Consider the following 25,983-nt stretch of genomic DNA (forward strand, 5'->3'; position numbering starts at 1 on the left):
GGAAAGGATCTGTAAGGAGGAATGGCAGAGGATCCCCAAATCCAGGTGTGAAAAACTTCTTGCATCTTTCCCAAGAAGACTCATGGCTGTATTAGCTCAAAAGGGTGCTTCTACTAAATACTGAGCAAAGGGTCTGAATACTTAGGACCATGTGATATTTCAGTTTTTCTTTTTTAATAAATCTGCAACAATTTCAAAAATTCTTGTTTTTGTCTGTCAATATGGTGCTGTGTGTACATTAATGAGGAAAAAAATTAATTTAAATGATTTTAGGAAATGGCTGCAATATAACAAAGAGTGAAAAATTGAAGGGGGTCTGAATACTTTCCGTACCCACTGTATGTATGTGTATGTATATATATATATATATATATATATATATATATATATATATATATATATATATATATATATATATATATATAAGCTATACTCACACATGAGAGATGAAGGTAGAGATGGTATATTAATAACAATAATAATAAAATGACATGTGGTTAAGCTATTTTTGGTTAATGCCACACTCCTCCTTAACCCACATTATAAAAAGAGCAGGGTGGACTGGTTCACTAAATTGCACCTGTCACAGCTGTGTGAAAGGAGAAAAGTGAGCTGTCAAATCAATGGTATTTCTAAAGTACTTCCATGACAGTAAGAAGTATACAAGTGGAGCTGTATGGGATAGGCCTGGCATGACCCCTGACTATTATTTCCAAGACCGCAGGCTCCAGCTGGATTATGTGGATGAAAAAATAGTTACATGTATGAAAAATGTGAGGGGATAATTTTAAACTTTCACTATACAGAGAAAAAAGTCTTGATGCGTGCACAATATGTCTCACTATTAATGTGTTTTTCCATATCATTTTATAAATGTCCACATCAAAGGAAACCTACTGTCTGGCAGTTTGAGTACCCTTTCTCCAAGCGAGTGGAAGTAAGGATGTTTCATAGACTCTTCTGCTGATATTCTCTTCCTTCCTTCAAACTGGAGTAGAAAATGGACATTAAATCAATGATGGATGAGATCTGTGCAAGAATATATTTAATTTTAAGAAGGTCATCTACTCAGCACAGCTTACCTGCAAAAGCTTGGAAAGAAGATCCACACCATCACTATCTAGCCTGCAGCAAATGAACACAAGAAAACTTATAATACAGAAAGCAAGTAACACAAAAATTCAAAATGGACTTCAAGTGAAAAAAGAAATATGCTTTTATGTTTTACTAACTGACTTGGTGACATGTAGCAGTAGCAGAACAGTGATTTAGTTCTGGGATACAAGTCATTATGTCAAGGGTGGAACATCAGCATCTTACCTAGGAGCATGGTTGCAGAGCAAGTCTGGCCTATATTTTGGATAATTGTAGGATTTGAATTCCTCATTTGAGGAGATCCCAGGCCATGTTTCTTCTGTGGGTGTACCTGCAAGACAATACAATTTATTACATTTCAGTAGACATGGAGATGATTTATAGCCTTCTTCTATATCCCTTTTATGCTGCACATAAAGCTAGCATATCAAGTGCACTGAGAAAAATAACAGGTAACTAAAACGCATTTTGAAGTATGAGCATACTGCGTATTACTTTATGTATATATAGAGTATTTACAGGCAAAGGCATGATGGTGCAATGGGTTGCTCTACTGCCTTAACATGAATTTTGTCTGTGTTTAGTTCGGACATTCTCTTTGTTTCTGCATGGGCTTTACTCATATAACTGTGGATTTGCACGATTAATTGGTAATTCCAAATTGGCCGTATGCGAGTGCAAGTATCAATGTGTGTGAGAGGACCTGGCAAAGAGCAGACAACCAACCCAGGGTTGTTTCCTGCCTTATACCCTGTGCTGCAGGGATAGGCCCCAACTCACTGCAACCCTAAAGAAAATGAAGTTCTTTATATTATATGTATATAAATTACATACTGTATAAACAACATAATTAAAAGGAGCTTAGAACCATAGTAGTCTGTTGTTAAGTCATAGCATTCATACTGTCAAGCTATTAAAGGGGAAAAAATAATTAATCAACAGTTTTGTTTTTAAATTGAATAAGACCCTGCTTTCAAGAAAAATGAGATATTTTTTAAAATTTTGACTTTTAAATAAGACTGTATAATTACTTTATAAGAGATACTAGGCATTCCCTCCCACACATCGGAAAAAAATGCAAGCATAAATTATGCAGCACTTGACAACAAGATCTCCTCTGAAGTCATTCAAAGAAATACTGCAGCAACATTTTAATGCCATTAGCTTCCCTTCATGGCAGTAGTAGCACATTTTATCAGCAGTATAAAAAAATCCGTGAATGACTCGGAGAACAAGAATGAATTAATATACTGGCCTCTCCAGTCTCTAGACCTCTGTCCAGCCATGGTTTATGGGCGGAGATATTTGGACAGAGATCCACCAGCTGTTAAATCAAAGGTAGGGAGTCGGAATGAGCCAGTGTCCCTATGCTGCATGTCTGACAGCTTGCAAAGTTAATGCTCCAAATAATTCATTCTGTTCTGAAAGAAAATGGTGGGCAAGAACTCCCCTAGTAACACACCTGATTCTTTCATTGCATTTCTCTGAGCAATTACACAATTCACAATGCACTGATCTCTACTACAGTACAGGTGAATTTTACTTTAGTTTTATCATCAGTCACTTTTTCATTATCAGCATTACATCATGCAAAAATTGCTTTGTTTCTAATCAGACAATAAAACAGCTAACTAATATAACCAAGTGTCCTGATAAAGGAAAATGTTCCACTTTGCTTGGCAAATTTCTTTCTTCATTTTGCTGCGTCATTAAATAAAAAAGTGTCATTTCACACTGGGTTTTCCAAGTTGCTACTGAAGTAGAACAAGGCTGGGTATCTGCATTACCAGGATATCACTTAGACTTATTTGGGAAAAAGTATACCGTTTTGAATTTTACATTTCATTAATTCCATTTGCTATTTTCATTAATAAATTTGATTTCAGCTACAGCAGGAGGCAAAGAACAGTTCTAATCTTTGAATGGTAGATACTCTTTTCCATATCATGGCAAATACACAAAGAGATTAAAATTAATTGTCGAACAGCAAGTTTGTGGGACTTCTATAAGGGTAAATCAAAAAATAAATGTAATTTGAAAATTACACAATAATCACAATGGATAGAAGCTGATGCAATACAACAAGCACGCAATAACTTATGGATAGTTTGACCACGCACAGCACATCTCTCTGCTTTCTAGTTGAAGCCAAAGTCAAATGAACAAGGATGCTCAACTGTGGGACTACACCACTGGCAAACAACACACCATAGTGAGATTTCTTTGGGTAGAGGGAGTGAAACCTGCTGAAATTCACCATAAAATGTTGGTACAGTATGGAAGAAAAAGATCATGAATGGGTAGAAAGGTTTAAAGTGGAAGAAGTGTAACTGACAAAGCTTGATCTGGTTGACCATTGACACTGCACAAACACACAAGCCCACATCGACATGGTGAATGCTTTCATCAGAGAAGGCTGACATATTATGTTGTCCTCTGTTGATGTATATTCGGACATCAGCAATGCATCTAAACAGGCCCTAGTGTATGATGACTTAAGAGTACTGTAAAGTTTGTGCAAGCTGGTACATTTGCACAAATAACAACACGTAGAGGTTGCAACCCAATTCCTGAAACATCATGAAGGAGTTCCAAGTGTTCTGGAGTAGACATGAGTCCATCGCTGTTTTCTGGTAAGCAATAGACACAGCATGCAGTGGAAACACATGTGTTCTACTGAGAATAAGAAATTCAAACGACAGCCCCCCGTCAAGAAAGTCACGATGACCTTCTTTTGGTACATGAAGGGTCCTATTCTGGCACATTTTCAGGAATATGGACAATCAGTGACCAAAAGACGAGGAACACTGTCAAAAAATATTGCTCCTTGACAATGCATGTTGCCATGCAGCGAACAAACAAGTGGAGGCAATGTAGCAGCTTCAGTTTGAACATCTTCCACAACCCCCTTACAGCCCAAATCCAGCACCATGCAACTATAATAATAATACATTTTACAATACATTTTATTTATGTAGTGCCTTTCCCATGCCATCAATCCCATCTACGGTTCATTTAAAAAGGTTCAATATGTTTACAGGTTCACCTCTGATTATGAGATTAAAGAATTGGTGAAGACCTAGATTTAGGAGTAGGCCAAAAGCGTCTTCCCCCAATGAAGAGGTTAGTAGAACGATATCAGAAGTGCATCGACCTGCTGGAAGACTATGTGGAGAAGTGAAATATAACTGTGATGTTATTGGTATTAAAGGGTAAGTTGTATGAACTTTTTGATTCTTCCTAGTATTAATGTTGACATTTAATGTCGAATTGCAGACTCCAATGTCTAAATACAAGTAAAATATACAATGTTTAAAAAACATTCAGCATAACATTAGTTTGTATTCATTTTAATATTATGGAGTTAATCGATGGTAAAAATACCAATTAAATGTATTAAGATTACAAAGTGTAACACAATCAAATACCTAAAAATGTAAGTGAAAATATTTTATGACACTGTCAACAATATGTCTCTCTATTATAAAAAAAAAAAATCTTGGAAGGCTTGCAAGGAGACGATAGGTGATTTTTTCGGAGACACTTTAACATCCCGCAAGAGAAAAGGATAGCTGCTGTACAGGCTTTTAAATGATCGACGTGCAGCATGACATGCAGAGCACGCAGCTAGATAGCAACAAGCCAGCAGCTGATCCAACCGCATCTCCTTAGTGTGCGTTCAGCACCCCTTTCACAACGCATGTGCCACAGATGTAAAGTGGCTGGCATGTAATGTGGGTCTGGGGGAGGGATTTGGCATAGCGAAGTGAGCAGGGAGCAAAGCCCCCTAGTATAATATATGGACAATCATTTCACAACGGCAATACTGATGGCCTTGTATCTCTGTCCTTTTATTAACTAACATGCATATGAATAATACACAGTGAAAGAAAAGTATAACGTTGTTGCATTTTCAAGTCCAAGGTGGCAGAGTATCACATAAGAATTAACTGTTCAACACTGGGCCTGCTAGATGACCTGAGTAAATGAATACAAATGAATCAAAAATAAAAAAAGGAAGAAATTGATTCCAGAGATTTTACACAGTAACAGTACAAACAACAACAATGAGGTGAAAATAACTAGATGAACATAACATTCTTAAAGCTTCTTAATCAAATTCAGGGTCATGAGGGTAGACTCTCTTTACCACATGTTCACTTAAGCTATTTGCAGTAAAAAAAAGTGAAATCATGTTGTGCTTACCAAGCAGCTTGAAGATGAAGTGGAGTTCTTCTTCCACAGTGGATCCTGGGAAGAGTGGCCTCCCTGTAGACATCTCATAGAATATACAGCCCACGCCCCTACCAAAAAGTGAGTTGGAGATGTGAGATGAAAGATTATCAAAGCCATACAAAGCCACCTTGTCCAATAAAAATGATGATTGCAGGATTTTAAGTGAAACAGACTGAATATTATATTTCACAAACATTCTCTATGCTTTTACTGTTCACAGCAAATGTGATGTGCATCCAGCAATGTCCTTTTATAAAAGCTACAAAAAGTGAAGATGACGAGCAGGCTTATTATGAGCCTATCACTGACACCATCCTGCGTTTTCGATAAGGAGTTTGTGAATTGTTATCCTTGCCCAGTATAATGTGAAATAAACCTCACCAACCGGCAAGTCTCCTCATGTTACTGGGAAGAAGCAATGAGTCATCCATACACTAAAGCTAGGTGTGCGTTATTACTGACACACACAGGAAGAGGGAATGCAAAATGAATCACACAGAAATGTGTCCCAGTTTGAGAGCAACTATTCATTTTGGGGGCTGCATTTCTCTACACACTCTTAATTATCTGCCAGAATTTTTTTTGCAGGTCCGGCTGATTCATCAATCTATCTATGAAAGTGTCAAAAGACATTAACAAAAAAGACAGCTGAAAAAATCCTGCAGTAAAGTACACTGCAACAGCAAACATGTTGTCAATCACAGCAGCCACAGGAGTCTGAGGGAGCAAACCTGAAGCTGGAGGAAGAAGGTAAGACGGTCAATTTTGACAAGTGCCTCTAGGCAGCTTCAGCGCAGCTCAGTGAGGATGTTGTTTTAGTGCATCTATTTTTATACAAGCACTCCAGAAATGCTTTGGCAAAAACACACCCTAACCACTACATCCAGCTTCCTCCAAAAAGGCACACTCCACATGGCTTCTTCTAAAGTTCAGACTCTGTGTCTGCCTTGTCGTCCATTCCCTCTCAGTGTGCCAGGACACACACACACTTTCCAGTGAGTTATTCCGCAGTCTTATGGACGCCACTCTCCAAAATGCTCATGCCTCTCTGCCAGACAAGCTTTAAATGGCAGCTTCAGCAAGTATTCTTTGCTTTCACTCATCGGACTTGCTTTTCTCCTGTATAGCATTCCTCCAATAATATGTTGTAGTTACAGAGACTCTGTGTTGGGTTGTGCACATGTATAATTGAACAAAAAAGAAGAGGTGAAACAAAAAATATAGCTGCCATTCAAATGCTATTGGACTGACAGTAAATACAAGTCTCCTTGTGAGAAGTTTCATGTGAATACCTAACAAACTCAGAGCTGCAAGTCACAAAAAGTTGAGAAAACAAAGCCAACCACATTCTCAGAGTTGTATTTCACCTTAATCAGATATATAAAATAAAATACATAACCTGGTCAGCCAGAAATGAGGTTTGTGTGGTTGTATTACATTTGGAAGGGCAGCACGGTGGTGCAGTGGTAGCGCTGCTGCCTCGCAGTAAGGAGACCTGGGTTCGCTTCCCGGGTCCTCCCTGCATGGAGTTTGCATGTTCTCCCCGTGTCTGCGCCGCTTTCCTCCCAAACTCCAAAGACAGGCAGGTTAGGTGCATTGGTGATCCTAAATTGTCCCGTGTGTGTGTGCCCTGCGGTTGGCTGGCACCCTGCCCGGGTTTGTTTCCTGCCTTGCGCCCGGTGTTGACTGGGATCGGCTCCAGCAGATCCCCGTGACCCTGTAGTTAGGATATAGCGGGTTGGATAATGGATGGATTGATTACATTTGGAGCAAAACGTTACAGATTTTTAATGTTTATTTTGTTGTTGATTGTCACAAAAAACACAGTTTCTCTTCTCTTTTCCAAAACAAGGTAACAAATTAACAGTGACCTTGCATTGAAAATTAATGTGAATGCAAATTATCCATTATCCATCTGACACATCCATAAACCCAGAGCCAGACACTCGTGATGCCAGCTAAAAAGTCTCAGTTTCCATGACGGACTTCATTGTCAGAATGCAGGCTCCATGCCTTATGTGATAAGATGATTGATCACAGACCAAGTAACTCTCGGAGACAGCTCTTAGACATCCAAATTTGAACAAAGGACCATAACTCGAAAATGAGTAACACTGATGGACAGAACTTTGCATCAACTGTCAATCAAAAGAATGGGCTTACGTACAACCAAGACACCAATGGCAAGACCTCTATTTCTTCTTTAAAAAAGCTCTTTGCAAAACCTAGATCCTTGCCTTCTTCTATCAACTCATTGTTCAACCTGGCCATATCATCTACTGACCAAAGAAGAAACTACTCCAAAGGGTAAATGGGGCTGGACTGGGAAAATGGAAGAACGTCCATGACAGGAGTTGGACGGGGGTGCCATTGTTCCAATCCTTACTAAAGATGCAAGTGTCCAAGCAGAGGAAGATCAAATACATAAAAACCAAACATTTTCCCTGCTAACGACGAGGGCTGATTGATTACTAGCTGACCCAACAGACATAATTTTGCTAACAAGAGGACCGACATGGTGTGTTTGAACCTAAAAAAGAAACTGCAGTACCATCTGCAATATGAAGGTGCAACCAAGGCAAAGAAGGAGAAGGGCATATGGACAAAGAAAGCATGCTGAAGGTCCTTCCATATGTCTAAAGAATACCAACCAGGAAAGAAATAAAGCATCGCTTATGCCAGCCTGTAAGTACTACTAATTGTAATTTAACAGACAAGACAAAGCTAGCTAATATATTATGATATTGGTGTCACTGTAGCTGGTAATAACCTTGGAAAGGTTAAATTCCAGCTGTTATGATCTTCTCAAATTAAATCCCACTAGAAAGTGCAAAGCAGCATTACACACACACACACACACTCACACACACTCACACACACTCACACACAGAAACAGTGTGAGGATGTGATGTTAATTCGGTATAGGCTAGCTGTGAACAAGCAAACGACACCTTACAATTTTTTGTAACTATATGTTTTGTGCCAACTGCTAGGGTCTTTCCTCACTCTCCCTCACTCATGTTTTATATACAAACATACATACATACACACACTCACATATATCCATTTTTCTATTGTCCTTATATTATATAAATATATAAATTGCATTATTTGGTCATTTCAACAGGCATGTTTGGGTTATTTGTGAAACTAAGTCTATAGCCAGAGACAGTGAAAGCATTTAATGTAGACTTTCTCCAATTTATAAACCCTTTTCATAAACTGTATAGATCTACTTCTACTTCTGGTGTCCTGGCCCGAAAGTAAAACAGAACTCCCTCACTCGACCTACTGTACATTATTCCTGCCGTTCTACTTTATGACCGTTTTATTAACTGTTTTAAATAATTACCAGTATTGCCAAAGGCAAAACATAATTAACTAAGTGATTAAACCCTCTTTCCTACAGTGGGAAGACAAAATGTCACAAGTCAGTAAAAGTACAACAAGATTAAGAATTATGGACTGGCAACCTTGGTTCATTGTGAAAAAGGTTATGAAGATGATGGCTTACTTTCAAATTAAACACAATAACTGTGTGCAATTGGCAGGCGTTAAAACTAACTACCAACTGGTGCAAATATTCAGTTGATTTTTTTTTTAAGGCATGAGACACAAGCTTGTGCTTCAGAAATTCCTCATCAAAACACCAAACTAAAGATGAGATTTAGAAGTCATAGTTCTAGAACTTTAGAACTTAACCAAATGATGTTAATAAATATCCTTCAACAAACTTAAATTAAAAAAGGCAGCCAGAGACACCCAGACAGAATAAGCAGACACCTGTTTCTATGCAGAGCAGATATGTCCAGCAGTCTCCTTTATATAGGATGACACAGAAAAACGGGAACTTTTGAAAAACCCAATAAAAATAGAAGAAATACAACAAAAAATTTTTATTGACAGCAATTGAACCACTACAACTTGCCTTTTAAGAGACAGTAATCCAAATTATCAATGTCTGAAAATTACGTCCTGTAGATGACATCCTCCTGCACGTATGCATTCTTCCAATCTGCTGTTGAGGTTCCCCATTGATCGCTGCAACATTTTAGCTGGGATACCACGAATTTCGTCTTGAACTCTTTGTTTCAATTCATTCAGTGTCCTTGGCCGAGTTATGTAGACCCGACTCTTAAGGTAGCCCCACAAGAAAAAATCACAAACGGACAAATCCGGTGATCTTGAGAGCCAGGGAATGTCACCGAATCTTGAGATGACACGGTTACCGAACAATTCTCGCATAGCTGCCATTGATTGCCTTGCAGTGTGCGATGTCGCACCATCCTGTTGAAACCAGGTTTCGTGAAGTTGGCAGTGCTGCAAACTATACATGGCTGCCACTACGCATTTCAAAAGTTCCCATTTTTCTGTGTCACCCTGTATTTGAAAAGTCTCTGGATTTACAACAGGTACCCAAATTCTGGAATTGGGAAAATGTTATTCCAATAAGCTGCACAATCAAAATCCTTAAATTTCTTCAGACTGATAGCCTTAACTTCCCATATCATGAAATCTTTTGAGAAACTGACGTAAGAGACTGTTGCTTCACAAAACCTAGGTTTATCTGGATTCCTTACCAATTTGCAAACAGAGCAAAGAGAGGGTGGAGGATGTCAGAGCAACACTTCTGAATCTGCTGTATGAGAACCTGGAAGGATCAAAAACCCCACAAAAGACTGTGGTTTACTGATCCCCATCCAGTTTTAATGCAATCCAACCTCACGCTTTAGTTGAAAAACTACTTGATGAATTCTGTTTAGACCCTAACTTGGTGGGGTAGATTCTAGAATTTTTAAATTGCAGAACACAAAGAGTGAATGTTAACAGCTTAGCCCTACTTCATTGAAGGATTCACTTCAAGGCTGCCGCCTGCCTCCTCTTCTGTCTATTTTGTATTCAAATGACTACAGGAGTTCACATAAGGACAGGCACATTTTGAAATTTGCAGGATGACTCCGCCATTGAAAGTCTGTTACAATATAAGGGGGACAGTCATAAACCTATTCTTGTTGAGTTTATTCAGTGATGTGATTGCTTCTTTAATAGATACCTCTAAGACCAAGGACATGCCTGCAGATTTTAGGTACTCCCCTCCTCAAAAACAATAAAAAGAGAAGAGTGTGGGTATGGTGGAGCTATAGTGAGGACAAGACAGACACAGAGTCTGAACTTTAGAAGAAAGCCATGTGGAGTGTGCTAACCTTTGACCCCAACAAAGAGCAAATTTGGAAAAAGCGCTATAAACTACTATTCTTTCTAAGTAATCTTAATGGTTTTAAAGTGGACAAAACCATAATAACAATTCTTTCCTTATAAATCTTGTCATATTTGGTCTTACATGTTGGTTTGGAAACTTTAGCATTCTGAATATAAAGAGTTTAAATAACATTTTTAAAACTAGTAGCAAATTTACTGGTTTGAAGTAGTCCTCTTTCACTGAGCCATCTTATAGACAAGTTAGAAAAAACGTCACCTCAGTTCTTTCAGAGAGTAGCCATCGTCTGCTTCCTGCATTTCATTTGTGACCATCAGGCTACAGATTTAGGCTCACAAGAATCAAGAGCAAATGACTTAAGAACTCTTTTATCCCCAGAGCTATTAACATTTTGAAATCTAGCAGATGTAGGGATCCTTCTGAATTCTGAGTTATTATTGCGTACTGAGCCTGTGTTCCTGTGAATTTCTAGTCAGACTATTTGGAGAAATACATAGTCACTATTGATTTATTTGTTCTGGGAAAAAAAGCAATTAAAGATTAACTGTATTTTTTTCTGGAAATACAGAGAAAACTAGATGTATTAAACACATATCACTTCATTCCAAAGGCAAATATGCCACAAAAATTGCATTTCTGGCTGACAAGGTTATATTTTATTATTTCATTCAATTGACTGAGGTGAAAGATCACAGTTATGCCATAATGCAGAGAATTTGGGTAGCTTTTATTAATCCAAAATGTTTGACTTGTAGCTCCAACTTTTTAAGGTGTTCACATGGAATTTCTGACATGGAAACTCGTATTTACTGTCGGTCCAACAGCACATGAATGTAGCATAACTGCTGGTCTACATCCAAAGACAAGAGAAATGGCCTCAGAAAGTTTGAAACCTAACATGCATGTTGTAGTAGGAAAACAGAAATAACCAAAGAAAACCCCATAGAGACACTCAAACAATAACCGGGCACAAGATTCAAACCCAGAGCGCTGGATCATCAAGTGAAGATGCCAAACTTAACTGTTCTTTGAACGTGTTATTGCATTTTTCTATGCAATTCCTCCTCAGCATATCTATATGCTAGTATTCATGTATACCTTAAGCACAAAACGATTCTGACTTTATCCAATCTGCTTCTCCAGTAAACCTCATCATTTTCTTTAAAGCATCTTGAGTTTAAGTTGTGCCTAAACAGAAATTTACATCCCCTTTACAGGTGGCCTGGGAGCTTCAACTGGAAGGTACCTGAGCAGTTCCGAAATGGACTCTGCTAAGGAGTAGCAGGAAAATAAAAACACACAAACACATTTGAAAGTAAAGTGTCGCCATTATCATGCCTGAGCCCTATGTTTTTAGGATAAATCTAATGCAGAAGAATCAAAACAAATGAGAGTAAATATGATTTGATCTATACATATCCAAATCTGAAATATAAATATAAATGACCTTGATTAGTACAGTAGAAAGTTCTGAAAAGCAAGAATAGCAGAGGTGTCTGCTTTCTGCCAGACATTCAGATTTACAAGTTTAATCATAATCATTACATTTCATAAGAGCGGTTGCATGTTAAACTGAAGGAGTTGGAAAAAGTATCTTTCCTTACCACATGTCAATTTGTGTAGAATAATCTGTGGACCCCAAGAGAATGTCCGGCGGACGATACCACAGCGTCACAACCTCATTCGAGTAAGTTTTTGTGGGGATAGATTTGGCCCTTGCCAGACCTGAGGAACCATTAAAACAAATTCACACATAAGAAAAATAAAGTAGGAAAAAAAAAGAAAACAAAGACCAAGATGTTGCCATAATAGACATTACCAAAATCAGCAAGTTTCAGCTCTCCTCGCTCATTGATGAGCAGGTTTTGTGGTTTGAGATCCCGGTGCAGGACTTTCCGCCGGTGACAGTATGCTAATCCTCGCAACAACTGGAACAAGAAAAGCTATGTAGAAAGAAATAGATGTAAAGGGAAAAAATATGAATTATTTTATTTGCTAGGTACATTTTGGCTCATTTTTTATACTACAGTAGAAGGACATTTTTTTTCTAACTCAATTTATATAAGCTTACAAAGTGAGAAATATGAACTGCTTTTATTTGTTTAACCTTCTCATCGACTTGTGCTTCTCCTACACAGATGAACAGGCAGCAAATTAGTTGTTTAAGGAGACTATTAAGTATTTCATAGTGTTGCAAAGAACTACATCCTTTCAATGGGTATTTTTTTTATCATTTCTCTTATTTTAACTACACTTCAGTAGATAACTAGAAAAGGCATTTGCTTCACTCACTGCATACACACTGTCACCATTCAGTAATGAACAAGCTAACTGATGTGTACGAATTCATCAAGTAAAAAGAAATGGTCAATCGTAAAATTACATTTACAGGTGACAAACCAGAGAATCAGTATGCTTTACACTAAATCTCTTATTAATTACACCCCTATCAATCGTCTGGACTGATCCTTGTACCACATTATCATTCCAAAATAGCATAAGCAGCTGGCCACCAAATTGCTCACTTGCTACTCATTTTTCAAGGCTATTGTACAAATATACAGTCCTACCATAAAAGATTCTCAAATCAAAGAATTTGCATTTTATTATTTAATTCTATATAGCTTCTTTCCCAGTGAGCACTATGCTATAGTGCTTTATGTGAACCATAATCTCCAAAGGCAACTCAGTGCAACTGCTCTCAATAAAGCACATGCTTTCAGAAGAAGTGATGAAATAACAGCATAGAGGTTTATAGTCTGAAGTCTAACTCTCATTCCAAACTTGCACCTTTTCCTGACCCAGGTAATAATCCCGGTTGGTTTAGTTTTATACATTTTATGGAAGTGCAAGGACTGTGTTTCTAAAGCAATAGGAGGGAACAACAAACTTCCAAAAGAATTGTAACAGACATTCTCCAACCTGCTTAATCCAAGGCAATTTCATGGGGGAGAATACTATTTCAGTAGCACTGGCACCAGTCGATTGAAGGGCTCAATCTCACACACACACACACACACACACACACACACACACACACACACACACAGAGGCCAATTTGAAAACACTAGTCAACCTAACCTGGGCTGCTTTGAGGATGTTGGCGAAAAACACCATAAGACACAGACAGAACAGATAACTCCACACATGCTACATCCAGGTGCATGATTTGAACCCAGGATGCTAGATCCATGAAGCAGCTGCACTAACCACTGTGCTACTATGGCATCCCAAAAGAACAATATAGCGGAAAAATGTTTTCATGATGTTTTAGATATTAAATTTGCAAAAGAATTTCAATTAATACTTAACTTAGTTTCAATCTAAAGGAAGGACTTCTTCTTCTTCTTCTTCTTTTGGCTACTCCCGTTAGGGGTCACCACAGCAGATCAGCTTCCGCATATTGATTTGGCAAAATTTTACACCAGATGCCCTTCCTGACGTAACCCTCCCCATTTATCCGGGGCTTGGGACTGGCACAAAGAAACTAATGCTCTCAGGACTGAATGCCTCAAATGAAGATGACAGACATTTTTATGCCACTCTGCTAGATCTTTTTATATACAGTAATTGGTGAATCATTCCAGAAGTTCTGTTTACTTTTCTTTTAAATGGTATTTACCTCCATTCATTTACTGCAATGTTTAAAAAGCTTTCAAACAGTCTTTCATATTCTCAGATTTGCATTTTTTTAGTTCAGAAAGTTGGTATTCACTTATCAATCTTCTCATTAAGAAGATTTTTATACTGTGTGTAAAATAAGCCACTTGTTCTTTCGATATTGCAATTTATAAAGCGGTAATAAGTAAAAGGTTAAAAAAATAACATCAGGAGATTAATCAAAATGCTTTCTGACTGTTCACACAGAATATATATAGTCAAAAAAGTAAAAAAAAAAAGCCATTTTACTTCCTGTGTGAACTTAAAACGACAAAGTGCAAAATTACAGAATAAGTGAGAGAAGATATTTTTGTAATTTATGCCAAAAATGAAGATGTATGATGCATTTTGATACACCTTCACTGCCAGTATTTGTTGCTTGATTCACTATAAAGAATGTGCATGATAAGCCCAGCTTAAGGGGTTTTCCCTATAGAACTCTGTGTGTCATGTGCTTCTATATTGTTCTTCACATCATCTACTTGAATTGACCCACACCTGCAAAGTGAATTCATTCATTCACCCAAGCTAATGGTCCTCTAACCCAAGAAGGCACTATATTAATAGAAATACAACACAGTTCAGATTATTATTTGAAAGCGGCTTAGCTGTGTTGCCACTGGATTAAAATATAACATAACGTTACATTACAACTATTGTCCATTTTAACATTTTCAAAAATGAACTGAAAACATAAAGTTAGTGTCTGCTCAGCCATTACTACTTACAGGTCAGCACTGACTCAATTGTTTCTTAGGCGATATATTCAAATGAACACATTAGCTTAACTGGCACCAGAGGGAAAACAGATATGCACGCAACATGGTGATTGGTAACACATACAAAGAGAAGCCAAACTCCGCCATCAATATAAAAGGAAACACACTCTCACTCACCTTAACATTATGCATGTTGATGCAGTTTCCACAGTCATCCAAATACTGCTTTAAATCTTTATCCTAAAAGTGTTATCATAAAAAAATATGTTTTTACTACTCATATAGCCCCAAGTTTGATGATACTATCACGATCAGCACAAGAAATTTATAGAACTGAAATTGAGCATTGAACACTGAGCATAATCACTTACCAAATACTCAAAAACCAGAGTTAAAGACTTCTCTGTATGAATGATGTCGTGCAGTGTCACAATGTTTGCATGCTTCAAGTCTTTCAAAAGTGATACTGCAAGGAAAAAAATGAATAGGATCAGGTCATATAATCTGCTTTCCATCATCTGGTAACCTTTGTACACAACATTCCACCTAGAAGGAATTAAACACTTTAATTTTAGTGGAGGTTATTTGTATAAAACACCAGTGTTTGAACTGTAAGGAAATTCAATTAGGAATATGGCAGCAAGGTGGCCTTCTGGGTAATACTGAATTGCTGTACACTTACTGCACATCACTTTATTGCCATTATTCTGTAATGATTAAAGTCTGTCAGTTTTGTCTTATACCTTTACATCAGGGAAGTCAACATATCTATTTTTGTAGTGAGCCCACTTACTATTATTATGGCTTTAGAATTCTTTAACAGAAAACATTAGAGTCACTGATATTTGTGGTACTTTTAAAATCACCTTAAAACCTTCTTGTTTTACAATGCTTTTAATTTATTTAGCTCTTTAATCTTTTAAAATTAATGTTATATCCAATTCAAATGTAATGAATAGCTTTGTTCTTTGCTTTCTATCACATTCATTGTACACTTTGTAATGTTTTATAAAAAGTGTTATATAATTATTTTTATATCTGACAGTGTGTCTAAAATGTCCTTTGGCACTTTCTGATTCAGCCTTGCAGGGCTCTGCATAGTTGTTTCTGTTGGAAATACATCAGTTGGTTGGAATCGTTTTATAGCAGGGAATGCAGAATAACTGACGTTTAGGCAGGAAGGTGTAATTGCTAAAGCATTAGAAAGCTGACAGTTCAATCCCCACCTCTGACTTACTGTGCGCCCCTAAACATGTCACGTAACCCTTTCTTGCTTCAGCTGTTAATAAAAAAATAATCATTTTACTGTATCATTATCCTTATCATAAGACATTTTTAACAAAGGCTCCAGCCAAAATTAAAATAAAAATAATAATAATCATCCTTCCATCCATTCTAACCTACTATATCTAGTTCAAAGTGAGGCCAGGTTCACACTTACTAATGCAGGGCCAACTTAGAGTCATCAATCAAACTAACATGCATGTCTTAAACATAAAAGAAAAAAAAAACACAAGAACAATTGGAGCAAAACCCATGCAGACCCAGAATTTTTAAGTACCATATATTTATGAATATCTACAGTACTGTAAGTACTGTATATGCCAGATGGCTACATTTGTAAATGGAGTGTGAGACAGAATTATATGATATAGTACAAGAGAGCTTAAGGGAAATATGAATGAGAAAGAAACTTCTTTAATTGTGTTTGGATGTCAAAGGTACAGTGTTAGTTAGGAAAAGCAGGATACAACAGCAGATGAAGACACGGATACAGTTTAACTTACTAGAGTCATTAATTCATAAGAATAATTTAACTGGTAGTATGACTGAGCCAAAAAAAAATTACAAGGAGCTGAACACAGTGTCCCTCTCAAATACAAAACTAATTCACTTCCAATAAAGCTATGGCAAATATTTTCCATGTCCCAAAATAAATAGCTATGCAGTCAAACAGCTGTTCAGGTTAGTTACTGCATTAATGTCACCATCAACCACATTTTCTATCTCAGCAGCCAAAGCGGAAAGCACTTTTAGAATACAACAATAAATGCTACCACATATTTTTTTTATTAGCATGGGACACAAATGTACTCACTTTCCTGGCTGAATGCAACTTTGTGTAAGTGACAGATTTTTCTTGGACTAAAATGCAAAAAGGACGACAAGTACAAAGTCATGTTGTTTTAAAACTGAAAATAAAGACAGGCTCTTCTTATGTCACCCAGTGAAGGAAAATATATCTGTCTGTGAAGCTCCTATTAAACAGTCAGACACAAAGTACTGACCTATACCGGATGCCTTCTACATTATGGACCAACAACCTTTAAGATTTAAGACTTAATTTTCCTGCTTGACCTCAGCCCATTAACTTTACTGTTCTTATTTATGAGCAGGTATACTTAACATTTAGCAATAGTTTGAATTTAGAAAGCAAGTTGCAGACTACGACTCCAAAGAAAATCACAATATAAAATATTAATTGATGGAGTAATATCATACCACTGTACCAGTTTCTTAAAACTAAATAAAAAAATCATATTACTATTTATGGTAAAAAAAAAACCAACAAAAAACGTCAGGTAAGATATGTGCTAAAGGAACTACTGTACTGCCATGGCCACACTCTTAGCTTCACTAACAGGAATTACCTTTGAGCTCAAGATGAGCTCTCCATGTGGATTACCACTTAGAGTTAATCACATGATGACAGACTTTACTGGCACAACCAGCACTCAGAGAAAATGGGTCAAACATTAAAGGCAAAAATCTTAATCTTTGAGAAAAAGATGGCATAAAGACAAGAAAGTCAATATAACTAATAACCACAATCAAGAAAAAACAATGGCAAAGTCAGTGAAGGAATGCCACAAAATGAGAACAAAAGAAAAGTTCAAAGGCAAACAGTCGTCTTCTGCATCCTACTATACTAAAAACAGGAAGTCATTCGATAGACCGTTGATAGAATGCAAAAAGCAATCCTGAGACATGCTGGCTGAAAATAATGCTCTTCTACCATTCCTGGAGATCATGACAAAGGACCTCTGATTAGTGACAAGCATGCTGGAATGGCAGTAATAAATCCCAAGTACCTTCTCTATCCTACTCTTTAGAGTTACAGCAATAAAAAAGCATGAGCATGGCGATTAGATGCTAAATCCCCAATAAAACTCATCAGGAACATGGAAGGTGGGCAAATAAGCAAAGACCACAGGAAAGGAGAATGCAATTTAATGTATTAATAGATGGCCAAATTAACCTAAAAGCCAGGTTATGACAGGGTATGTGGAGATGAAGATAGCAGGTGAGAAACGTTTTAGGCAGTTTCACAGTTAAGCACTGTCTTAGGGTGATTGCTAAACTAGCATTTATAGTGAGGAGTAGACACCAGTGGTCTCTTAAAGCATATAATGAAGATCTAATACACATAGTTTAGCTGTAATTATAAACCCATTCACTAATCCAATGACTGTTTGTCTGAAACAGTGACATGTTTCAGGATTGCTTTCAGTGGGTTGCCAAGACTTCTAATTCATTCACAGAAATTATTGTCTGTTGCACAGCTTCTCTCATGTTATCTAGCTCAGTGGTTCCCAACTTGAGGGGTTTCAGTCTGCTAGGTGGCTGCAGTAAATTTTCAGGTGAAACATAAGATTGCTGCAAGTAATTCTAAAATAGCAGCAAAATAATGAAAGCAGGAAAAATAAAATCATTTTACAGCAGGGTTGTCAAACTTCAGTTGTGTGAGCCAGATCCGGGGCCCTTTTTAAAATGGACTGCTTCATCAATATTCAAAATTTTTTACATATGGCCCACAATGACTATTAGTTTTCTCAAAACCCCCCAAAACTTCTGTTTCATATATAGATCATTTCCATGTATAGTTTATCTCAATTATATTTACACCTGAGTCTTCAGTTTCCGTATCATGTCCAGAAAGAAATCTGATGGACTTTCTATGTATACATAGCAATCTAGGATTCAGTGATCATTTGTGTTTATCTCTGCAGCATAGCTGCTAACCAGTAGTTAGAGTCGGATGCTTTTAATTACCCAACAAAAAAAGGCAAAGAAGAAGGTGACATGGCACACTACCATAAAGAACTTATTTTAACCTGATGCCAAAGATTTGATAATCTCTTGAGGTAAATGGTAAGTCGACTTCTGACGTGCTGCAGCCAGCACTACACTCACTTTTTAAAGTAGCACAGGTGTAAGGGTTGGCCACCATTTTGTGGCTTACCTGACGATTTTTTGTCTTTTCTGCTGACTTAACTGGTAAATGTGGAGAAAAACTCACTTGCATTTCCACACGTATTCAATTATCAAAACGCTCCAGCGCAGAATCCAGAGGATAAGAAAGTAGCTTCTGTAACTAAGTTATGGAAAAATGACTACAGTGACTAAATCTGCATTTTCAAAGTTACTTTGATGTTTTATTTTCAGCAATAGTTAATCATTTTAGGCTTAAATTAAAAAGAAATACTAAAGCAGAGAGTGTAATGAGTTGCTTTTTTTCTTATCAAAAATATCTGCAGTTACAAATTCTGTATTTTAGTCATTATTGCTTATTATTTATCTTTAAAAAAATGCCCTATTTTAATACAGTCATAGTTTATATTAATTTGGCATGGGAAATTGTGTTTTTAAGTAAATAATTTTTCTTCTTCCTCTTCTTCCGGCTACTCTCGTTAGGTGTTGCCACAGCGAATAATTTTCTTCCATATCTTTCTGTCCTCTGCATTTTGTTCTGTTACACCCATCACCTGCATGTCCTCTCTCACCACATCCATAAACCTTCGCTTAGGCCTTCCTCTTTTTCTCTTGCCTGGCAGCTCTATCCTTAATAGCCTTCTCCCAAGATACCCAGCATCTCTCCTCTGCATATGTCCACACCAACGCAATCTCACCTCTCTGTCTCCCAACCGTCCAAGCTGAGCTGACCCTCTAATGTTCTCATTTCTAATCCTGTCCATCCTCCTCACTATTAATTTAATAAAATACCATGCTTGATCTTGCTGTTTAAAACAAGTATAGTGTTTTTTTTTTAATTTATAACAAAATACTTCACCTAAGGACACAATTGCACATGCCACATTAATGGTGACCATAATTGCAACAGAATAACTTTGACTTGAAAATTACTGAAGTTATCCTTAAACTGTACTTGTCACAAAGACAAGTTTCTCTGTCTGAACAAATCTACCTTTAGTGATTTTAACTTCTGCACAAATGTAAATTGGCCCATTAAACAAACCATATAAGACAATACTGGCTCTCAAGACAGCCTGGAAGTTTTTGGCTTTAATGAGGTTGACAATACATCATGCAGTGAGAGAGGGGCAGTCAAATCAGATTCTACAAGGGGATGAACAGGTGGGTGGGAAGGGGAACCAGACAGGACCACAGGGTCACCACCCAAGAACCGAATACAAGGTCAGGAAGGACACTCCAGAACTCTGCCTGCATCTTATTCAATCTGAATTTTTAAGGGATGGTCTTTTGTAATTCCATAAGAAATTACACCTTGCCTGAAGAAGGGGCCTGAGTTGCCTCAAAAGCTTGCATATTGTAATCTTTTTAGTTAGCCAATAAAAGGTGTCATTTTGCTTGGCTTTTCTCTACATAAGAAATTAGAAATCACTGATTTTACTTTGGACCAGTATCAAGTGGAGGAATGTAGAGGCCACATGGAGCTAATAAAGATAAAATGAGGATCAATATTCATTTTGATGACATCCAGACTGAAAACAGAGAGGTAGATTAAACCAGCCCTTAATGGGGGCCCCAGCATCAGATAGTATGCAGTAATTAATTAAGAGACTCAATATCTGTAAGTGAAATGGATATACTGATCCCTAAATATACATGCCTGCAAGATATTGCTATCAAACAGGGAAGAGAGGCCTGTTGACATAGATCATTAAGAGGTAGATGAGAGGATTTTCCTCAATTTATTTTATAAAAGTGCATATAGACTTAAACAGATTTAGGATATGGGGATTACTGGGAGGAGCATAGCATAAATAGAGAAGAATGCCTTCGGCATGCATGGAGATTAAGTGGTTATAACTGTGAACTGAAATAGCAGTAAGCAATTTAGAGTAACATATGACAACGGCTAGTGGTTCAAGAGATAAATTGAAAAAGAGGGGGAAATAGAGGAAAGCCCAAGGGTTGTGTTAATGAAGCAAATAAAGTCACAGATGGAATGCTATGAAATGAGATTGAAAACAAAGCTCAAGGCAATTTATCGACCACTTCTCACCTACAGAGGGCTAATGTCTAACAATAATCAACAGCAAGGCAAAACAATATCTTGCAAAAATACACAATATAAATAAATATAATTCATCTAGTCACATCAATTTCTAAAAAGCTTGGCCATAATAGTAACAGTACAGTGCTTCTCTATGGAATGACTGCAATGCAAACCTTGCTTATTGGAACATGCTGTCAAAACATGTATGGGATACATAATGACAGAACAGACACTGTCAGGTGGTGTACGGAAAAATACTATTAAATAAAAAAAGATGACTTTGCTAGATGAACATTCATGGCTTAACGGGCCTTTAAAAAAAAAAAAAGAAAAAAAAGAAAAAGGAGAGCAGGCTGTACTTACCCTCCCTGATGGCGGTACATGGAGCTCCCTCCTCATGCTCTAAGCGGATTTCCTTAAGCGCCACTAGGTTGTCTGTAAGCTTGCTTTTTCCTTTATAAACAGTGGCATAGGTTCCCTGAAGAAGAATAAGGCAAAGGTACCTTCAAGTTTACATAACTAAGAAGAAAATGCTTCCTTACACAAAATATTTTGATTAAACACTCTGTCTTCATTGGGAATTCATTTTTCTTACTTTTCTATATCAAAAACTTTTACTTTAGCTCTAAAGCTTGCTGCAGACCAAGTGACATAAGCTTGGCTATGTGTCAAAACTGGCAATGATAAATAAATCTCAAAAATATCTAAAGTTTGCAATGAAGATGGAGGAAATGGAAAACATGCTTGCACACTGAAATAAAGCATAAAAATGAATGCAGTATTACACTTATAAACACAAATGTCTGCATCAGCCTTAAAAGCTGTATTCTTTACGCAGGTTGTCCAAATGGGAGTTTCTTGTGTGTGTTTATTGCCATCTTCATATTCACTGCCTTCTTTTCCACATGCTGCACAGCTTTATGCTATATGCTACTTGGGAATTCAAACAAGACTCAAATTTGTGAAATCTACTGCATCATCTATGAGCTGTAAATAGATATGAGGATACAATCAGTGCAATAGAAAGATGTCATCATCTGGCCTATTAATTCAGGCTTTGATAGTTCTACACAGGATAAGAGATGAAGCCTAGAGAAAGGCAAGATGGCTATCAATAGGTCCACATAGTGAGTGAAAACACAAGGGCTCCAAACAGGCTGTTGATGGGGTGCAGCATATACAGCCTAAAAGACAATTTTGTGTACAGCCAGAAAGACCTAAGGAATGTAGAAGTAAAGAGGATCCCACCATCAGGGATCTAGTGGTGCTGTCACTTTAAATTCTGTCTAAATTCAAAATCTGTGTTGCAAATTTCATATTTGCCTCCTGGTAAATTATTTCTCTGTAACACAGATGTATTGACAGGCTGACAGTAGCCTACTATATTTCTTCATTTGACAATATAAATGAGAAAAAAAATATCAAGTAATTTAGAGGAAAAATGTGAATATGTGCTAACCTCTCCAAGCTTGTCCAATTTGACATACGTTTCCAGCTTTCCAAAACCAATTTCAGACTGCAGGGAACAAAGGGTAAATATACAGTATTAGCTAATAAGAAGTAAGTAAAACTGCATTACTGAATGAAGTGCTTAGTTTCATATTTAAAGTATGTCTTTTTTTACAAATTAAAAAGCAAAGTGTTTAAATTTCCTGAGTGGTTTCGGTAAGTTGTCAATAAGTGGGTAGATCTCAGTTCCCTTTGTCCCCCCCACCACTCCCTGCTTTAACATGCAAGCCTACCAGAGATACTCTGCGTAGCCGTCGACTCAGAGGCTTGTCAAATGGGGGACTATTAAGGGCAAACTTTTCCAAGTAGCCGTCTGGCAGCCGGATGTCTGCAGGCAGGGACAGGCGCTTGTTAATGTCCTGTAGATTAAAAAAATAACACACAATTAAGTACATAGCGACAATATGATTCAATGTAGTTCTATCATACACTCCCCTTGGCCATCCATTTCTTGAGCATCATCCAAAACTAAATGGGTCAAGACTCCTGGGAAGATTACGATGTTCTCTCAGCCGTTTACATGGAAGTCATATCAATTTTTGCAGAAGCTGACAGCCCTGATGCAACACTCAGTTTCGCATATATACTCATAAGTCACATTACCTCAGTTGAAATCTTGCGGGTGGCACTGTTCCTCAATCTCACTCGCACAGGGGATTGCACCTCATCAGATGAGGTACCCGAGGCCTGGTCGCTTTCTCCATCAGAGCCCATCTTCAGATCCTCATGGACTATTTCTGTGGAGAGAGGATGAAAGGAAGGGAAGGGGTGCAGGGTGACAGTGTTGAGTTTCTGCTACAATGTTGTTCAGGCACTATGTAGACTAGTAACATGCATCAGGAAGAGGCTACACCAATGCACTAATGAAATGTAGTAAGTGAGGATCATACACTGCTGGTGATGTTGACCGTAACTGCCATTTAAACATATAGGCTTTCCTGGACTGCCAGGCATGAGTGGCCATCTCAGAAATACAGAAGCTAAGTAACACCTCTGCTGCTGGAAAACTGGATGACATTGAAATGATAGATCACAACAACCTGGTGGCATATACTTACTTTTTATTGTCATATGTGTTTTTGTCCTTCAACTGTGGACAAGTAACCAAGACTAGCCAAGGTTTATGTGATTCTGAAACCTATGTATACAGACCACATACATTTTGTATATTGAGCTTTAGGAGATAGAGAGATATATCTGCTTGACAAAAAAGGATAACTCAATACCTACAGGAGACAGGTTTAAAAAGAGTACACAACTCAACCACTTCTGCTGTCAACTCTCTCCTGGTAAGAACTATTGAGACTCACAGCTTATCCCAAAACAATCAAGTACAAGCCATGACTCCCATTTTGTGAAGTTTGTCTTTTATCTGTATTACTATACGCAAAAGACACATTTAAATTAACTAACAAATCAACATGAAATACCATTAGAAAAGCTCTAACAACATAGCCTATTACACTAACAAATAGATATGTAACATAAAATTCTACTAATAAACTAAAATAGAGTAATCAGGGTTGACTACTAGAATGGAAAAAGTACATGCAATCTTATATTTAGAAGAGACCACAGGCAAGAAAGGTACTCCTTTCCTTTACTTAGGCTGTCTGCCTCTGGTCTTCTGTTCCAATGTACACTAAATAAGCCTCCATTACCATATTGGAATTAAATGAGCAAATATCCAAATTAGCATTTGGAAGCAGAAAAGTTTGACTGCAAGTTACTGAAGAAGAGAGAGCTTGACCACAGTCCTTCACGGCTGTGCAATGGCCTGTTTGTTGTTACAGATACACTGTCCCACTAATACATATTTAAACCATGACACACTGCCCAAGTAATTAGATGCCTGTTAAGTACAGGGATAATCTGAAACTACAACTTAGAGTTGGTAACATCAAAAATGAATGGACCAACTGTCATTTTTCTGTGCAAAGCTTGTAAGCCCAGGAAGGAGAAAGGATAGTAGACCATTGTCTTGAATTGCACTAATCCAAGAATGCATTAAAGGAAAATAAGCAGAACTGGCACATAAGTTCTCCTTTTTTCTGTAAAGACTAACTATAAAACTGTCTACAGAATGTACATGTATTGAATATTAGTGTGAGTGCAGCTAGAAAAGCTTTGAATGTCAGGGTCAATGCAACCAGAGGGCTCCTGGCACTATGCTGTTAGCCTGTCCCGGTGTTGTATCCAGCTGTTTAGGTTTAAAATACATTGTGTTATATGAACAGCAATTAAAGAAATTAAAAAACAACTTTCATATCACCTTCTCCAGCTCCCTAGCTCCACAGATTATTGTTTTTAGATAATAATGCTTTACTGAGTATAGTTATCAGTGGAAACTATATCGATAATATATTCTCAGACTTGTAACATACTGATGACACTTGACAATATTTAAATATAAAATAAATATCTGTTCTTGTTCTCCTAGACTTGAGTGCAGCATTTGACACCATAGACCACAGTATTCTTATAATTTGCCTTAGACAATAGGTTTGCCTCTCCGGCAAAGTCTTAAATTGGTTTTAGTCTTACTCAGAAGGTAGAAAATTCTTTGTGAGTTGTGGTTATTGTACTTCGGAGACCCATGATATTGTATATGGTGTACCACAAGGATCTACGTGTTCTGGGTTTGCTTCTCTTTTCAATCTCCATGTTTCCATTAGGTCAGATTATTCCAAAGCACAAGGCTGTTACCACAGGTATGCAGATGACAAACATCTGTATTTACTGATAGCACTTGATGACCCTGATGCTCTTGGCTGTCTGATCCAATGTCTTAGCAGTATTTCTAATTGGATGAGTAGAAACTTTCTCATATTAAATAAGTAAAAAAAAAAAACAAAGGTCTTAGTGATTGGCATACATGGATAACGCGAGGACATCAGAAATAAACTTGATCTCTTAGGTTTAAAAATCAAGGCAGAGGTAAAGAATTTAGAGGTAATCATTGTCTCTGACCCTAATTTCAAGTAGGACTGAATTTTTCACTTAAGGAATTTTGCAAAGGTTTGACCTCTTATAACACTGAAATTAGTTGACGCTTTTGTTTTTAGTCAATTAGATTACTGTAATGCACTCATAACAGGACTACCTAAGAAAGACACAAATCAGTTACAATTAGTGCAGAACACAGCAGCCAGAATCTTAACTTGGAAAAAAAAAAATTGCGCACATATCACCAGTTTCAGCATTGCTGCACTGGGTCACCGTGTTGTGCACATCCATCCTAAGTACAGGGTCACGGGGGTCTGCTGGAGCCAATCCCAGCCAAC

The 25,983-nt window shown here is 37.3% G+C and overlaps 1 protein-coding gene across 9 annotated transcripts in view; it reads right to left on the bottom strand.

The window, feature by feature from the left end:
- Positions 1–25,983, bottom strand: part of cdk16 (cyclin-dependent kinase 16) — a 132,389-nt gene that overhangs the window by 15,037 nt on the left and 91,369 nt on the right. For all 9 annotated transcript variants that reach the window (XM_039775037.1, XM_039775036.1, XM_039775038.1 and 6 more), the window contains 12 exons: positions 23,303–23,436; positions 22,933–23,058; positions 22,650–22,706; positions 21,554–21,668; positions 15,300–15,394; positions 15,106–15,168; positions 12,369–12,492; positions 12,154–12,274; positions 5,302–5,399; positions 1,321–1,426; positions 1,083–1,125; positions 898–988 (listed from right to left, as the gene is read on the bottom strand). In XM_039775037.1, coding sequence (XP_039630971.1) covers positions 898–988; positions 1,083–1,125; positions 1,321–1,426; positions 5,302–5,399; positions 12,154–12,274; positions 12,369–12,492; positions 15,106–15,168; positions 15,300–15,394; positions 21,554–21,668; positions 22,650–22,706; positions 22,933–23,058; positions 23,303–23,436 — 1,173 coding nt within the window. The remainder of the gene's footprint in view (positions 1–897; positions 989–1,082; positions 1,126–1,320; positions 1,427–5,301; positions 5,400–12,153; positions 12,275–12,368; positions 12,493–15,105; positions 15,169–15,299; positions 15,395–21,553; positions 21,669–22,649; positions 22,707–22,932; positions 23,059–23,302; positions 23,437–25,983) is intronic.

Source organism: Polypterus senegalus, chromosome 13 (genome assembly GCF_016835505.1).
Source record: "Polypterus senegalus isolate Bchr_013 chromosome 13, ASM1683550v1, whole genome shotgun sequence".
In the NCBI taxonomy this organism is placed as follows: domain Eukaryota; kingdom Metazoa; phylum Chordata; class Cladistia; order Polypteriformes; family Polypteridae; genus Polypterus; species Polypterus senegalus.